This window comes from Pholis gunnellus, assembly GCF_910591455.1.
Source record: "Pholis gunnellus genome assembly, chromosome: 4".
NCBI classification, from domain to species: domain Eukaryota; kingdom Metazoa; phylum Chordata; class Actinopteri; order Perciformes; family Pholidae; genus Pholis; species Pholis gunnellus.
The window spans coordinates 9,958,849-9,977,491 of NC_136530.1; the positions used below are offsets into that span (position 1 = coordinate 9,958,849).

At 39.8% G+C, this 18,643-nt stretch overlaps 2 protein-coding genes across 3 annotated transcripts in view; both read right to left on the reverse strand.

The window, feature by feature from the left end:
* The window catches only part of usp13 (ubiquitin specific peptidase 13), a 29,121-nt gene extending 15,409 nt beyond the window's left edge, over nt 1-13,712 (reverse strand). Inside the window, exons 1-10 of one of the 2 annotated variants that reach the window (XM_079157945.1) lie at nt 13,574-13,712; nt 11,318-11,443; nt 8,984-9,044; nt 5,662-5,783; nt 4,497-4,639; nt 4,064-4,248; nt 3,516-3,613; nt 3,230-3,420; nt 2,711-2,782; nt 1,318-1,411 (exon numbers count right to left, since the gene is read on the reverse strand). In XM_079157945.1, coding sequence (XP_079014071.1) covers nt 1,318-1,411; nt 2,711-2,782; nt 3,230-3,420; nt 3,516-3,613; nt 4,064-4,248; nt 4,497-4,639; nt 5,662-5,783; nt 8,984-9,044; nt 11,318-11,443; nt 13,574-13,684 — 1,203 coding nt within the window. In that variant the 5' untranslated portion in view covers nt 13,685-13,712. Of the gene's footprint in view, nt 1-1,305; nt 1,412-2,710; nt 2,783-3,229; nt 3,421-3,515; nt 3,614-4,063; nt 4,249-4,496; nt 4,640-5,661; nt 5,784-8,983; nt 9,045-11,317; nt 11,444-13,573 lie in introns of both variants that reach the window. The other variant, XM_079157944.1, reaches the window with a different exon arrangement.
* A 1,395-nt stretch (nt 13,713-15,107) lies between these two features.
* ndufb5 (NADH:ubiquinone oxidoreductase subunit B5) lies at nt 15,108-18,534 on the reverse strand. The gene is made up of 6 exons (XM_079157350.1): nt 18,403-18,534; nt 17,612-17,694; nt 16,942-17,008; nt 16,731-16,792; nt 16,495-16,601; nt 15,108-15,326 (listed from the first exon to the last, which is right to left on the reverse strand). Exons 1-6 carry the CDS (start codon nt 18,518-18,520, stop codon nt 15,206-15,208), a joined length of 558 nt encoding a protein of 185 aa, XP_079013476.1. The 5' UTR covers nt 18,521-18,534; the 3' UTR covers nt 15,108-15,205.
* Nucleotides 18,535-18,643: the final 109 nt, after the last annotated feature.

An 18,643-nucleotide genomic window follows, 5' to 3' on the forward strand; every position in this document is an offset into this window, starting at 1 on the left:
AAGAACTTATGAGCACATCTCTGGTAAACACAAGATTTAAAGTGGTGCTTCTGTGTGATTACAGACCTGTCGATTAAATCAACTATTTGATTAGTTGACAAAATCGTTGGCGTGTTAGTCGACTCAGAATATATTTGGTCGAATACAGCCCTATAAACATATGTAGTGGAGAAGAAAAGTTGAATATTTGCCTCCAAAATGTAGTGGAGTAGAAGTATTAAGTGGCATAAAATAGAGATACTCAAGTAAATTACAATTAGGCTACCTAAAAATGGTAGTAGTAGCCTACAATACTTAAGTGAATGTGCTTAATCCATCAGCACTGCCAGGCCAAGCTAATCTCCTACAAGGCAAGCTACATAATATTCATAATCAATTCATTATAAATATATCCAACGTGGATATATGTGGGCCCACTTCTAGCCACACTGAAGGAATCCATGCCGTACAAGTTTTTGCCTCGGGGAGTAAACTTAAAAACTAATTTTTAATGACAATATATAATTGCAATGGGTAATGCTTCCTTAATACAGACTGACCACAGCATGCTAACTGAAGCCTCTTCACAGCTGTCAATATGTATCCAAACCTGACCCCACCATCACATGTGTAGGAAGTGCAGGATCACAGCTCGGCCCTATCAATTACTGCCCGGGGCTTACAGACCAAGTGCTGGGCCCCATTATGCTTTAATGGCTTTTCTCTCCTAGTTTCCTGGCAGCCGTGGTACTAAGTGGTTGAAAAGGCAATTATTTCATATCATGTGCATTTAATTTGTGAAGCATAACACACAAAGAAATACCCATATAAATCAATTAAAGAAGGAATTGAGAGATTACATGAAGCACAGGACAGACATTAACCACAGCTAATATTTGTGCCAACATTAAGCAGTAGCGTGGGGAATTAACAACAAAACACATTATTAGAGCTGTGCCTGGAGCAGCGTTCATAAACAATTTGAGTTGCACATTTGGGACTGCAGCCAACAGCTATTTTCAGACTAAAGGAAAAAGAGGTCACAAGAAAACGTGACAATGTATCTAAAAATCACATCTTCCTTTTCGATCCACATCTCTCTAGCTGTCGCAATTAGAAAAAGAAAAGAAAAAGCTCAGGTGTATTAATAACACAGATACACTTCTTAATAAAAAAAGTTGCTTCATGTTTAAACTGGGAAGACGTCAAGCTGACAGACTGACACTCCTAACAGTTTGGACATGACATGAAAAAGACTCACTTTGTTGCCACTCAGTATTAACATGCTTCTGTCGGTTATGGACCCAGTTTGGGAGCTGGACATACCCAGTTTAATACCTTGTTTTCTTCTTTCATCACCTGTTCAATGAGCTCAGATTTCATGGGTGGTTTGGAGTGCTGGCCTGAGAGCAGTCCATGTCCCAGTTTAGCCCTGCCGGACAAAAACAAAAGGCATAAACGTTACAACACATAGCGAGTCTTTTAGTATAGTTTGGGTGATTTTCTTGGATGTGTGCACATGTGTCTTTACTCGTCAGAGAAAAACATTTCAAAACCTTCAGATAACACAGCTGATTGTTAGTCTCGCAAAGCTGACAAGAATTTAAACTCGGTAACAAACCTTTCCGGAATATATCATTTTTCTATTCTCCGTTTTTTCTTAAATCCTTTTGATTCAGAGACGCGGTATCTATATTCTAATTACAAACAGTATATTTTATAACATGAATCTTTGTTACTTCTTCAAAGTACAGACAGTATATATAGAAACATTTTTACAATTCACCGTACATCAACTGTAGGGGGGGGCCGTCTCTATATATGTCTTACATTAAATATAATGAATGTACATGCCTTGCATCATATTAATTTAAGATATCTCTGTTAATAAACATTATCTAACCAAGAAAGCTTAACTGAGATAGGCCCTTTATGCACAGCATGCCCCAAGATGTATTGAACAAAGAAATGAATAACACTATTCTAAAACAGTAAGAAATGGCATCAATTAAAACAATTATTGTTTTCCAAATAAGTATCAGACCATAGTGAAAAAAACATCTATTTCACAATTATAGCAAGAAATGATTGCTAGTGCAGGCTGAGACATCAATGTAGTTTTTAAGTCTAAATCCTTGTTTATGCACAGTTGTATCATCTGTATTTGGTACAGGATACAGAGTAATATATTCATCTTATAGAGGATATTCCCACCTGCCCATGAAGATTTATTTAACACTCTGCCTTCAGTGCTTTTAAGAGATGGGTCATATTTAAGCAATCCGGGCCTGACGCATAGGAAAGACAGATTTTCTTTCTGAGTTACCTGATTTGTGCTGACAGGCTATCGAATACGAACAGAGACGGGTTTAAATATGTTTATCTGGCAATGTGCCTCAGAACATGACACATTTGTTGCTTCACATTCTGACCTCAGCATCTGACTGACCTCTTCCAACACACTGGCTTACATGACATGACACGTGTTTAGAATATGTGGGAAAAAAAGGCTTTCACCCAACAAAATATGTATTGTTTATTAGCTGTATGGTGAAGACTTGGCCCTCTTATAAAACTACCTGAGTCATTTTAAGCATTTTAAGAACAAAGATACTAATTTGATTTTAAAACCTCAGACGTTTTTCAACCACAGAGACAGCCCGAGTTGGAAAACACCTTCACCCGTTTTGTGTATTCTAACATTGCATCATGTAACACTGAAATCACTTACATTTGAGTGGCGAAGTCCTGGCTGGGGTCAAGGGGTGAATAGTCAAATATCCTCTGAAGGTTACCCACATACCTAAAGATCAAAAACACACGTCACACGCTCACCTCGGACGGAGCACAGACACGAGACGATTCCAAACACAAAGTGGTGCTGAGACCACACTAAGACCAAGTATTACTCTGAATAACTCTGCATTTACCATCATACCTAATCCAGACCAAGGCAATCAAAAAACAAAAACATTATAGACTCCCGTCAATGACTACAAAGGTGGGACATATCAGGTCCTTCACGTACAAACTGTGACTGCAGTTTCTCTTTCTTGATGCCTTTTGTCAATGATTGATATACTTTATTAGGAATTGTAGTCATTTCATCCATCTGCCATTTGGTTACAAATGGAGAATCGATTAGTGGATCACCCGCTCTACCTCCGGAGCAACAGTTGCCTGTTACTATAGATGATAACATACTGTGCAAAATAAAATGATGTGTTTTCCCGTGAACCCCTGTACTCACATCCTCTGGAAGTCTGGGATGCTGAATAGGACCTGAATCACTGTGCCGAGGTAGCAGCTGTTGCCCAGGTTTTTGATGCCTGTGTAGCCAGAACCAAACACCGCTTTCAGCTTCATGCCCGACTCCTGGATCACCTCCCATTCACTGACCCGCGGCCGGGAGTTATTGTCTGTGTGGTGACCGTTCTCTGTCTGCAGGGAGAGAGAGAACGAGAGTGAAAGCTTCACCGTGGAAGCCTCACATTTAGTTTTTTTTGTTTTGTTTGTTCACAGCTTAGACAACTTACTTTGTTCTGTATCTGTAGCATGTCAATTCCAAAGTGTGACAAGTGATCTGATATGTGAGGGTCCAACACGGCTTCCTCCTCCTCAAATGAGTAGACATCTAAGAGCAAAGGTTCAGTTCAATCACTATGATGGGCTCGCTTTTTTGATCAGACAACAAGCTTAACATGTTAATTAACATGTTCATTTCGAATTCCAGATTTCGTGTTGGCAAGTCCACCATACCATGCTCCGAAATCTAACAAAAGTATTAATCTCTGACACTGAAAATAATTTGCTTCATAACAGATTTTGTTGCAGGGCTGTTGCCTTGGATTGCATTACATTGTACAAGTGTAGCTGGTAAATCACTGTATATCATCTCCAAATTATACCATTTAAAACACATACAATAATAGCTACTTTACTGTTTTGTTTCCTAAAAGTGTTCCAAACATTATAAGAAACTTTACCAGAACTTTCTTTGCGTTAGTAAAACTAGAACAATTTAAAGGACACCGACTAACTCCATGTAATAATTCTGCAGTTTAGATAATAAAGTGTCTCAGACCTGCTCCGTCTGGGGTGATGGTGTCCATTTTGACAGCCAGGGGGTATTTGGTCTCTTTGTAGTGCTCCAGTGCGTGGCCGTTGCCTCCGCTCCCATCAAAGAACCACTTCCCACAGAGCACTGCTCCATCTGTCAGGTTCAGCCACAGGTTTTCTCTCATCTCGCACTTCTGACACTTCCAGGCACTGATGGCAAAGAAACAGCGACTCTTATTACTGTCTTGCAAAGACTCACTGAATGACTGCATTCTGCTCACAAGGAGGTGAAGAAGTGATCAGATTTACATTTGACTGTTAACAGACTAGATAGACAAGGCAAAATGCAGGAGATAACAATGGTTTCATTTGCGCAACTTTTGTTGTCTACCCAGAAATGTGAGGCCCACTGTATGAATGACACAGTGGTGTATCAGTGTGTCTTGGTGCCTTCCTACCTGGGTGGGATCCTGACCCCATTATCCAGCTGTCTGAGACTTCTGGCATGTCTGGACACCTGGATCTCCTCATCCCAGGATTCAAGCTCCTGCTTCTTGTAAGCTGATGGTGCATTGAGCACTGCATCGCAGGCGATGGTCACCTGGACGTCACAGGGAACAGCAGAGACAGAATGAACTTCTGGAAGTGGATGCGATTCAGGTCACGTTCAAAAATATATACAGTATATATATAACTCGTTCAAAGAAAACTTGGGGGATTAAGAACCTCTTTCTCTTTCCTTAACAGTGCATTTGTCAGATGTACAAATGTATGTGTTACTACTGTAGAAACATTAAACTTCTATGAATTAACCTTAAGTGTAAGTAATCAATAACAGTTTATAGACAGGACAATAGTGGACATGCAGGATCTATGCAAGACATTGTGAAGCTGTGCCACATAAAGGGATTAATCCCGCATAGGAAGACAGGTGTAGTGCAGAAACAAACCATGCAAAACAAGAAGGGTTGCAAAAAAATGATACACCCACAAAATAATTTGCATGTCATTGGGTTTAAGCTTTCAAACACCTCGTTCACTGTAGTAGCTCAAGCTGCTGTAAAAAGAAAACAAAAAAGGAGTAAAATGTTTCCTCTGTACTCCATGCAAGAAATGAGACACAAAGCCAAAATACACACACACACACACACACACACACACACACACACACACACACACACACACACACACACACACACACACACACACACACACACACACACACACACACACACACACACACACACACACACACACACACACACACACACACACACACACACACACAGTATCTTTGCTTGGCAGAGTATGAAACACTAAAATCTGCCACCAAAACCCATCCAAAAGAAAGCATTGGGGTGAGCCAACAGCTACTAAAGGTTAGTTGAAGCACATGGGGAAACTCTGAGCTTCCTCAGAATATATTTTATTCTTGAGTGCAAAGTTTAAAACGTGTGACCATGAAACTCTCACTTAAACCTAAACAAATGAATGGATTCAGGCTCTGCCGCTCTTCAGGACAAGAGGGACCAACCGGTTTGGTTCAGTGACCACCGAGTGCACCCTCCCCATCACTACATGCATGAAAACACACAAGAGCTCGTGCAGCACCGACTCACTGACCAGAGCGGGCAACTCCTCAATATTTGGTAAGGGGATCTCGAAGTGGTCTGGAAAAATGACCAGCTTGGCCTCGTCTTCATATTCATAGTCCTCTCCGTTAAAATCACGGTTTAGCTCTAAATCTACAGGGGAGGAAGTAAACATTATGTTACTGTTCTGTTATTTTATCTTCTCTTCTTTTCTGCTCTTGAGAGCGAGGTCTGTTCTTTTTGTTTTCATGTTGCTGCTTCGTTTCTGTAGTCAACACCAGAACAGTCTAAGGATCAGTGAGTGCAAAACAGATTAAACCTTGAACAAGAGAATCACCTATGGCATCTTTTCTTTTTACGACAGTGACAGGATGAGTTCATACGATGCTGATGACTCTTCTGCTAACACGCCATTCATGTAGAGCTATATTTAGCCTTTTATCAGACACTCTTCTCACCAGCAATTTATAGAGTTACTTCTTATGAGTACTGAGGACGGCTTGAATCTCTGACATTTGTCTGTGCAGCTGTGGTACCCTCATTGTATTATGGATTAGAGAATGAGACTAAATGATCACAATTAGGGCTGTAACTAACCTTTTTTTTCCTTATTGATCAATCTGATTGATGTTTTCTCGACTAATCGTTTAGTCTTTCCCAAGACGACATCTTATTTTATAAGACCACCAGTCCAAAACCAGAGATATTTAGTTACTATGGAGCTGAAACAATTAGTCAATGAATCCATTTGTCGATCAAAAGAAAATTGCAATAAAAAACTATTTTGATAAATTATTATATTATTTCCTGTTTCCTGTTTATGGTTTTTGGGCTGTTTGTCGTACGAAACAAGGCATTGGAAGACATCATCCTGGGCCGAAGGATTTTTTTAAAATTTTCTGTCCTTATTTCTAAACCAAACATAGAATCAATGAAGATGAATCTATAACGACAATAATTAAATTCAGCCGTAGTTTTCTATCAAGTAAGACAAAGAGAGGTGTTACATCCTCACAGACATTTTCTGTCGATCAGGTAATTGATAAATAGACATGGGATGATATGAACAGTTAATGTCAGGATTATCCTGGCAAAAATTAGGATTCATGTAAAACTATTGGTAGTAAAACATAATGGAATCACATTACATTTTGTTAAGACACTAACATTTGCACTGCATCACAAATAGGACACACATTATATTTTAGGGAACATCCTTTTCAGTGTAAATACAAACAAACAATCTCTCTTCTTTTTTACGTAATAATTCCTGTATTCTATCTTTCACTCTTCTACCATGACAGGGAGCTTGGCAGCTCACGATCATATTCACGATTACCCAATAGGGGAAATTCACCACTATCACCTTAATGAGAGTGTTTTTCATCGCGGCCTGAGATATAATCCTTTTACGTCCCATCCCTATTGCTCAATCATCTAATCATTTCAATTCTGATCTAAATGACATCAACCTGTTGGAAGGGGAATCTAGAGAGAGCCTCTTCTCTTAAGTCACTCTCCGTACAGAGTTATCTGTTCACTCCAGCCTAAAGTCGTGTAATGACTCATTAGAAACAGGATCATAGGTTATCCCTGACATTGTTATTGTGCCCACTGGCTTCATGTCCGTGGTTACCAGCTAGATTAGGTCACTGGACTGGTATGTAGCTGACGATGGGTACACATGCATGCCCGCTGTCACATCAAAGATCCAAAATGGACGACAGAGAGAATCGCCCCGGACAAATTTCTATAGGAGAGAGTCAGATGTTACGCAGAGGGGTGACCTCATTGGACAGCAACCATCTAAAAAGGCAATGGGTGGTAAAGTCTATCAAGCGGTGGACAATGATCACACAGAAACATCAATTGCATTGGAGGGTGAGTGGAAGGAATTCCTCCCCCGCCAGGCCAGCAGTGGGGGAGGGCGGGTGAGAGACACCTGGTCCTGGCCGAGGAGCGTCATAGCTGCAGTGGAAGTGTGTCAGGGAGGTTGACAGGTGGTGGCAGCTGAGAGGTCGACGACCAAACCGCCCCCTCCCCCACGCCGAGGAGGAGAAGACCAGGCTTTGATTTAGAACAGTTACCAACCACATATACAAATAAATGGGCTATACTTGGACCACAGGAGGACAGGACTCATCATGGGAAATATCTGACGCTTTGGGTAAAGGCCGGCTGGAGGGGCGACTGGAGGGGCAGCTGGCGGGTCACCACAGTGTAACAAACAATAACACCAGCTTGTAATGGAGGGGTTCTGTTAGCAGAGAGAGGTGTTTCAGACCACAGAAATGACTTTAATATTAAAACACCAGGTTTGGTCCAGCCTGTAACCAGTGGTGGACAGTAACTATCAATATTACAAATTACTACATTGAACATTTCAGGTACTTGTAAGATACTTTTTATGCCACTTCTGAGGGAAATATTGTACTTTTTACTCCACTACATTTATCTGACAGCTACAATTACAATTTACTTTTCAAATTAAGACTTTAAATAAAAAGAAATTATTAAATACAATGCATTGTTAAAGATTAAACCAATGGTTACCCACAGTTTTGGGCTTATGAAAACAGTATCTACTTTGGAGCCCCTTGTCACATTTCAGATGAGCTGTTAGCAGTTCCACCAAATGGACATTACCTCTAAACTTCTTTTTACTGATTGTAAAAAGTAGTCAGATTGTATAGAAGTCACTTGATTTATGACCTCAAACATTGTAAACATGAGTTTATGGTCTCAATCGATAGTTTTAAGTCTTTTTCAATATTCCATGATGTTCATTTAGTAAAATATGGTCCTATTTAGAGTGAAATAGATGATAAAGCAGTGTATGCTGTAGGGTGTGGCTAAATTATAACTGACAAGTCACTACCATGGTGTTTTCAGTTCATTCAAGTTAATTGTAACTTTTCTGGTAGCCTAAAAATGTCTTATTCAGCATCCGGTTGTACTCGTCTACCCTCTCGTATCACTTTTGGTTTAAAAAATTAAAAAAAGGCAACGGACAAAATGCCAAACTTAAGATTTTGAAGCCGTATTAGTCAAACTAATAAGTGACGTCATGGTGACTATCTCCACTTTGTATATACAGTCTATGGTTCTGGGCTGCTGTAGAAACATGGTGGTGCAACATGGCGGACTTTTTTGGAAGAGGACCCGCCCCCTATGTAGATATGAAGGGCTCATTCTAAGCTAATGAAAACACAACAATTCTACTTTCAGGTGATTATACACTAGTGAAAACATAGTTATATAAAATTCCACTACTGCCAATAAATCCCCCTGAATCCTACACAATCAGACCTTCACCTAAGTGAGTCATTCCTCCACCACTGCCTCTAACTTACCTAGAAACACTTTTCCATTTCTTCGTCTGGGGATGGCGCCTGCTGCTGCTCCTGTGGCTTTCTGTGGGAAACAGGAAGGAAGACCTTACATTGGATCAAAGAACCCTCATCACAATAAAAGCATCTTTTAACACCTTTGATGATTCCCTTTGTAAAATAGTGGGGAAAGCTTGTATGCTCTGCTGTGACAGAAGGTGCGGATGGTTGTCATTTTGAAATAGATGCTGGATATTCCAGCTGCCAGGTCGGGTTACAAGGCGAGGGGAAAAACCCCTCCACGGCATGGTCAAAATTAAAGAATGATAAATGAAACTGCTTCAGTTGCACAGTTTGATTCGGAGACTTGAGACAGATACCATTTACATGATGTCAAGCATCATGTGTTTGGACCCGTCTTTGCCCGTACAGTGCGTCATCATTTTTCTCTCCAGAAAATGATCATAAATGTATCAATATTTAACAGATTTATAGATAAACATGTTCAGTCTGACAACAACAGTTTCAGTCCTGACACACGGATCAATCAACAAATAATTAAAAAACACCAACGCCGTCAGTGAATCCACTGAAACCGTGAATTTGCCAAATGACTGGCTGGCAGCAAAACAACTCAGGACAGGTTTCCTATTAATCTCCACATGTTCTGGTGGCCGCTTCCCGTTCACGCAGTAGGGAGGAGGAGGAGAACACGGTGGCAGACAGACAGAAAGACAGAGAATGCTGACACACTTGAGTCCAAGTGGACTCATGAGGGGGGGTGGGGGGGGAGGGAACAGCAGACACAGGAGCCTGCAGAATGTGAGCAGCTGTTTCAGGCCCGATCCAGGCATGGAAATAGCAGCTCTTTACAAAGCAGAGCAATTAGAGCCGGTGAGAAAACACAGCAGCAGCTTTTGTTGTTCACCATCAACTTTTAAAAGAGAGGCTTGTTTGGGTTGATGTGTGATTCTCCATTCATTGATTTTACACAAAGAAAAAACCCAAGTGCTTTGTTCAGGGAATTTGTTATACACACACACACACAGGGATGATAAAAAGCCGAAGTTTTGAATTTCTGTACATTTTCAGTAACTTTTTGGTAATAATGCTGGCTGTGGAAGTGATTTGGGCAGTACAGATAGCTACAGGGCTGAAAACATATCAATTGTTAGCCACGATGACTCAGACAGGCCTCAGTCTGTCAGGTCTGTCAGGTCCAATGACAAGCCTCAAACAAAGTTCATATTTTCATCTTTCTTAAATTAAATATTGATGACCAGCTCCAATAATACGCAGCGCACACTATGTCATTTACTCACTGATGTTCAAAATAAAGGCATGATGACATCAGCAATCCAGGTCACTCAGGGTTTTGTCTAAAGCACCTTTTTAATGCCGCATACGTCTGCAGCATCAGACCTGTGATCCTTAACGACATGACCTACTAACTAAAATACTAACAGCACCAGTGGTTAAATACTCGGGTGCTTCTTTAAATGAAGAATGCGTAGCACGTTAGTTCAAGCTCCCCAGTTTAGCATTCATGAGCCGTATACAATAACATGTAATAAATGGTTCATAACACACTAATGTAGATGGAAGCAGCTATAAGGACATTTTAAGTGTTTATTATTAATGTACAGCATTTGTCCAAAATTATAACTTTAACAACTATAACTCCTCCACTTATGGGTGGAGGAGATATAGTTGTTGACAAATACATCTAGAAACATTATTAGTGTGTTGTATACTATATACTGATTACTAATTTTTCAATTCCACCATGCTACTTTTTCCCCATGTTGAGACTCTCAACCTGAAAATAATAAGTAAAGTATGGATTAAATCAGTTTCTTCATACTAAAATAGATCACTTTTTAAAATATTCTCTTATGCAATTGAGATCGGCCTGAAGCCAGTAAAGCCAGTAAAAATCTGCCTAATTATTGAAACAAAGTTTTACATTGGAGTACATATATTATTGGTTGTAACCACTTTATCGTGGTTGCCTTTGACCTTTCTGTTCTATGTTGATCTATCATATTATCAGTCTGTCTACTATTATATTTAATGTTTTGTTTAACTTTTTACTTTGTTATTATATCTTGTTTTATTTTTTACTAATATCTCTTGTTGCTCTATCCCCTTTGTTGCTGTAAGAATACAAATGTCACCGCTGTGGGGCTAATAAAGGATTATGTTATCTCTCTTAATGTCTCTACAGCTGAGTCTGATTCTGATTTTGTGAGTTATTGTTTTATTGATTGCAAAGCCCTTTGGAAATATGACGTGTAAAAGCACAATGTAAACAAAGACACTTTATACTCAAAAAGGCCGGGCGGGTGTGAAACGTACCTCTTTGACATGTCGTTTGAGGTGCATGTAAACGCTCTGCCCTGTTTTGCGATAATGTCTCTCCACATGTTCTCGTCCGAAGCCCAGGAATGTGTTCATACACACATAAAGGCCTCCCTCCGACTCCTGCAGACCAAAACAAACAGTAGCAATGAACAGCAACACGAGGTGAAGAACCATCAACACAACAGCACGTTAAACACATTGAAAACTAAAGTGAACATTACACAGAAAATCAAATTTACCATATTTTAGGTCTTAGAATTGGTCTTTATAGTACCTCATTTTAGAGCAGTTTTGTACTACTTGCAGTGTATTTTTATACATCCTCACACAAATATTTTCGAATCTGACCCTGCAGAGGAAAGGATGAGAATAATCATTTCGGTAAAAGGGAATGACTTTTGTGACAAAAAACTACTTAACATCAAAGCTGAATTTGTATTGTGAATCCCTGTACTTTGGCCACACAACCTGGCACTAGTTTCAACAATGTCTCACGACATGCACAGTGGAAATGCAAGTAAGAGAGACGTGCCAATGTTTCCACAAGCAAATCTTGAAAAAGGCTTTCTTGCTCAAACAGTCTTTCTCGCATTTTGTCAAACAGCCAAAAATCTGTTCCAGCAATTTCTCACTTTAATCAAGAAAATGCTTGCTGCAGAAAAGCCAGTATTTTTAATGCAAATCCACAGAATCACAGTCACATTACAGCCACGATTTTAGCCAAAGAATGTCTCAAAAATAGGATTCATCGCCGATATTTTGCTGCTACTGTTAAATAAATAAACATGTGAATCCTGTTACACACAGCTACAATCAAATTAATTTCATTAACCAAGTAGAAGCTCTTTCGTTTGGAGGCCTCGAGGAACCTGCAGGTTAAAAACACAGTAACCTAATTCCTCAAAAAAGTGCTGGTTATTGTCTGTGGGCTGAGGCCCACACATGTCACATCTTACTAGGTTGACTTACTGTATCTGAAACTTGTTACAGGATACAAAGGTATGATCATTTTGTCTGCATGTGACCAGTGGCTCACGTTTAGGTGTTTTAAAGAGTAGTATGAATACAGTGGGACCTCCTTCAGGAGACAATCTCCTGCACTTTCACACGTGGACTGTCAGAGTCGAACTACGTCATGAATACCTCTTCAAAACTAACCTAATGTGCAATCAGTGTGGCCCTTATGAACCCCTGTGATAAAACGTTTAAGTGGCCCAGAGTGACATATGAGCTTCAACAGTGCAAGGATAAAAATAAACCAGCCCGCCTCGGACCAACATGATGAAGTCCAGACAGCTGAGTCACCTTTAAAAACGGTTTCAGTCGAGAAACTAGGTTTTTTTAATGTTGGATGTTAATGCAAGTACGGTCGAGTTAAATGTAAATTCTCACATTTAAATGTGTTTAAAAAAATAGCATAAATCAAAAATAATGATGATTTGATGCTATATCACTATTGTCTCAATCACAGAAGAAATAGAAAATGACAAAATAAATGAAAAAATGTCACAATACGGGTCATGAATTTCTATTAACTCTCTAGTGATACAATAACATAAAAACAAACAACAATACTACTTTAAAGGCCCTTACAGACTTTAAATCGATTTTTACAATACTACCATGGATAGCATGAAAGTCATGGTCACTCACAAAAGCACAATACAATAAATTGATTGTTATAAATATGCTAAACGGCACATGTAAGGTTTTAAAAATGCTTTTAAATTCACTGTCGTGACTAAATAATGATAGAAACATATGATCAAAACTACAAACTTCCAGCTACCACTAACACACTTCAAGTCCACTTTTAGAAAGATTATGAATTACCCAAAAAAACAACAACCCTAAAGGTGGCTGTAAACTATTTTTCATACACGCACGAGACCACACCTGCAACCTGACAGGGCTGTTAACGCTTTTAAGAATGAATTCAAGGCAGGTGTGTCAGCTTTGTGTGTTTATTGGGTTGAAGCGGTGATGTGGCCTGAACTGCACCGTCTACCTCTCCATGCACAAAGGGAAACCCCTCCATCCCTCTCTCCTGAGATGTAAACAACATTTAATTGTTTATTTATTTTCTCTCTCATGTTCACGGGGAAGGTGGCCACACACGCACACGCGCACGCATGCACACATTACAGCAGATTCACATGTGTGTTGTTAAGCCGAGCCTGCGACGCACATTCGCCCTCCCCAAACAACGCGCTCATGTCTCGGTATGTGTGTGTGTGTGTGGACACTTACGGGAGAGTCGAAGGAAAAGGCGCACTCGCTCTTGAAAACCCTATCTCCCGTTCTGGGCACTCTGACGGTGGGCATGTACGGAACCAGCAGCTCTCCGAGGTCTGCAGCCATCTTCGCATTCCTGCTTCTCGCACCACAGTGCGGCGGAGCCACCGGAGCAGCGCTGTCAGAGGAGAGGATGCTATTTTTAAAGCCCTCCGTCTCTACATTCCTCGAGACAGGGGGGGATGTGACGCGGTAAAAAAAAACACATACAAATAAAATGACAGAGGGGCGGAGGCTGGTGGCTACTACAGGGCGGCTAAAGCTAATGAAGGCTAGTGTTGTTTCTTTTGTGTGGTTTCTTGCATGCGTATAAATTGCATTGCTACTGTTGACTGGTGACGCTGCCTGCACGAGGATGTTTTACCAGAAGGGCCCCTCCCACCTCTGAGGATGATTCATAAAGACACCCACACTTACTACAGCGCGTTACCCCCAGAGCCGTGTAAAGAGAGAGTTAAGTTAACGGAAGTTCAAAATGCTACATTGTCACCTGATTCACAAAGACTTTCTATAGTTCCAGAAAGTACTTAGTGGGTAATTTGCTTGTGTAGATATTGGTAGAAATCGGTACAAACAGACAGAATTTAGCTAATAAGTAGTCAATAAATCCATTTACAATATTCATACACCAACAACATACGTATGTAGACACTTTAATTTTGTGTTTTTTAATTTGCTAATATTTGAAGATAGTTACCTGCCATGATGACATATTTTAAGCTAAAGTTCCCTTGTTTAATAGAACAGAGTGAGATTTAGTGGCATCTAGTGGTGAGGTTGTAGATTGCAGGTAACAACACACCTCCGTTCACCCCGTGTAGGAGAACTACGGTGACCCTCTGGTAGGGATAGGTGTCTTTAGGATTTTATGACTACAAGAAGCTACTTTTATCAATACTCTGTTCTTTTTCATGACTAAATAACTGCTTTTTTTTAACAAATAAATTCAGGAAAGGTATTTAGAATTTAGACACAACTAAATATTATTTGTAGAGCAGCGACAGTAATGTTTACAATAGCAAAGTCACTATATAAAGTAATTAATAGCGCACTGGAATTTTAACATCATTGCAGCACTCCGGACATGTAGCATCTGCAGTTTGATTCCATAGTTATGTTTTGTACATGACTGTGTATGCATTGGCATCTAAAAGTGTAAGTGTGTATACATGTGTACCATCAGTTGATCCATTTCATACTCAAATAATTGTTTCAGTACTTGGGACAGCAATGGTAGCCAGCTATTATCTGTAGCCCCCGGTTAACATTTGCAGAGTAGTGGGGTTTGAGATTATTGCTGCACATACTGGGTGAGAGGCAGGGTACCACCTGAACAGGTAGCCAATCTATCACATGTAGATAGACGAGCACTCGCACTTGTATTCACAACTACGGGACGAATTAGACAATCGCTAGTTCACCCGTACGGCATGTTTTTGAACTGTGACAGGACACAGCAGTACAAATAAAGACACAGGAGGACAAAATATCAGAGTCCATATAGATACTTTATTTACGCAAGAGGGGGAAAAATGTACAAACAGTGAGATTGATCGGCTTGATGTACTGATGGCAAACGCATCTGGATTAATTGTCAGGGTTTGACTTGTGGCTGTAGTCAATCAGCTCCTTGTTGAGGGTCTCCACCTGGAACCAGGGGCCGTCTCCCTTTGTCCTCATCTGTCGACGCACCTCCAGCTGCGTCAGTCTGTAGACGACAAACAGGCAGTGAATTGATGAAATCATGCTTTAGAAATGGAAAACTAGAGCGAGCTGTGAATCCCAGACTATTGCTAGAACACTCTTCACTCTGTTTTCACAAAGCCAGGAATCTAAAAGCGTAACCGTGTCTGTGTAAGCCACTGGTGATTACAGTTATGTCAAACCTCTGTGCTCAGGTGTCCATCGTCAGGATTTGAGTGGTTCCTTTTAACGGAAATGCTCAGTGAATGTTGAACACAGAAATTGGTGCAAGAGACGTTGATAACTGCACTGCCATGGGCTGACTTTGGGATCAACATAAAGAAACACAGATACTTCCTCTAATGCAGTTTGCATCCGGTGTTATCAGGAGGTGTGCTTGATAAAAAATAGAAACACATTCCCTTACACATCATTTATTCATATGCACTTAATTCTTTCTTTTGTTTTTTGTTTTGAAACAAGCCATTTTAGTTTGGCAAGTTACATAAAAAAATATTTGAAGACATATTTAACACTAGAACAATAAAATCACAGTTTTATGACTGAACAAAGGGCTATGACAGCCGCTCTAACTGCCACAGACAAAACTTCTTCCTCAACACTAAAGCACATCTGCTGACATGAAACCTGTTGTGTTGGGACAAAACTGTCAAAAAGCTCCCTGGATGCTTCAGTGCAACTGCACACTTGTTACAATGAAATACATTCAGACAACAATGGATCCAGATATTAGCGGAATTCCATGAAATTAAATTAAACATGCACTGGAATCTAACCTCAGACATGTTTGACTAACAGAAATCTGAAACCTTCAAATGAATCACTTGCACTCATACTTATAGCAATGACACCACTGACGGTGCTATATGAACAAACTTCTATCCGTATTGTGATAATGTTGCACGATATAACACCAGTACTTTTTTGTCTTTGCTAAAAGCTTTAATACAAGGAAATAAGACTTTTTCTTTTCAGGATACTAACCTCACACATTTTTTTGTTTCAAGGTGCTTAATTCGATATTCAGAGCATTAATATAGCAGCGAACAACTAGTTGTTTAGTTAGAAATGTCTTCATGCGCCTGTATCACAACTGTGTTCTTCTGGCCTTCACACGCGACAGTATTTTGGTGACGGAAGCTACAACATAACACGGCAGTATGAAAACTCACCTCATGTCTGCCTTTTCTTTCTCTATCTGGATTGCAGCCATCATCTTTTCATAGTCCTTCACTGGGGAATCATAGAAGGTCCGTGTAATCCACCTGGTGATGGGGTGCTGACATGACGGGGAAAAACACACACATGACAAGAATATTTTTTAATGACTGCAAATGTTTTTCATCTCAATAAACAATCACTGATTTTTTTCAGTTAAAGTAATCAAGTAGTTGAACAAGCCAAGTACCTTGTAGTACTCCCAGTGCTCAGGTTCGTAGTCCTCAGGAGCTTCAACCAGCTCTGCTTCACCTTCACAACACAATCACACCAAAGTTCAATTCAAAGTAACACGCACCTTCTTTTGACTTACTCCTCAAATTACATCTTTAAATGACCAAATATTATCCAATGGTCTAAATAACACACACACAAAAACTTGAAGACATATCTTTACTTACCGACGAAGACGTTCACAAATGTGACAATGACAGCCACGGGAATGCCGGTCAGCAGGGTGTAATATTGCTGAAAAGACAAAATGAAATAGTGAAATGTTGTTCTGCCTGACGGCTGATCAAGACTGGAGGTCTAACTGTTGCTTTGATGCTAAAGTAGTTGACATTTTATGCATAGCTTTAATTTCATTACAAAGGACTTCTATATAGAAACTACTAGCACGGGAGTAATTGTTTCATTTTGTCCACTTTGGGTTTGATGTTTGCGTGGCTCACTACTGGCTCCATGTAATGTTAAGAAACAAAAGGTGGAAGCTTATTCTAATGCTGGAATAAAAGTCCTTCTGGATCGGGGCATCTTCATTTGTGAAATATAAATATGACATGTTTTGAGCAGTGATGCAAACTCATTCAGGAACATAACTTTAAATAGTGTTGGGGACCTGAACTCGAGTAACATTACATTAGAGGCTTCTAGTATCGGTTAAAGAGTGAGCAGGTACAGCAGGGCTCCACTCAAATGTCTTGGTTATCAACACACTGCAATGTATGAAGACCGACTGCTACTGGCATCGATATTATCATCTACTGCAGACACCAAATTGAGCCCAACACAAAGCCATTATTTGTCGTGATTGCAGGAAATGAATGAGATGGTGTTCCCTGTACTCACCAATAAGCGCAGAAATCTCCTGTCGTAGAAGTCAGTGGGTTTGATGACAAACATTTTCTTTCCATGACCCCAACGAATAGCCACTGTAAGACAAGCGGGAGATAGAGTTGTGAGCATGTATTTAAAATTAAAAGGGGTGTGCTTAATTTACATATTATTCATAATATAAGACCAGACTGACTTACATTCTGGTTCTTGTGATACTGTTATGAACTCACTAGGCTGTAGTAGCTAAGTAAACTAAACTAAATCAGTATTTACTATATCCACAATCCTGATGATCATTCCTAAAATGTGTCTTCTTGTCAATAAATCAACAATGTGAACAAAATCACTGTTATGATCAATATTACTGGTCCATATAAAATATGATATTTACTAAGGTTTACAAAATCGTGTGGTAAAATGTTTAATGTGCATCCCACTAAGTCAAATGAGTTGAATAGTGTTATATTGTAAACAAATTACATGTACGTTGACTTAAATAATATATTTGTATGATATTGTTGACACGCAAACGCTATAAAACAACTATTACTACCAAATACTATTTGCTCTAATGAAAAGCAGGTACGTTTAAAATGTGTATCTGCTGACAAATAAGAGTGAGCAGCTAACTATTAAAGTAAAGTTATGTACTTTGTGTTGACAGCAGGACAAAACGATAGCTAAAGTTAATGGCTAGCTTACTTATATTAGCAAGCTAACAAGCCTCGGCACAAGGTCATAAGAAGAGACGGCCACCTTTAGGGGCACCTTCGTACTCTTTAGAGATCCAGGGCGTCTCTTACCTTTATCTGTCCGCGGGACTGCTCGAGAGAGTAAATTTGCCGCATTATTTCCAGATTTCAGAGGGCTCAGTCTGGCTGCAAAAGCAGCAGCAGACCTGAGAACACTCATACCCACCATCTCTACAAAGGGACGGCAGTTCAACAACACGAGCTCTGATTGGTTGATGACAGACTGAAGCGGAAATCGCCATCTTTAATGCGGGCAGATAGGTAGATTTGTATTCTAATTAAATTGTATTAT

Coding starts and splice junctions, on each gene's coding strand:
- ndufb5 (XM_079157350.1), bottom strand. CDS start 18,520: ATGGTGGGTATGAGTGTTCTCAGGTCTGCTGCTGCTTTTGCAGCCAGA. Junction 16,793..16,941: donor ATTTGTGAACGTCTTCGTCG/GTAAGTAAAGAT, acceptor TGTGTTGTGAAG/GTGAAGCAGAGCTGGTTGAA. Junction 16,602..16,730: donor AGCACTGGGAGTACTACAAG/GTACTTGGCTTG, acceptor CCGTCATGTCAG/CACCCCATCACCAGGTGGAT.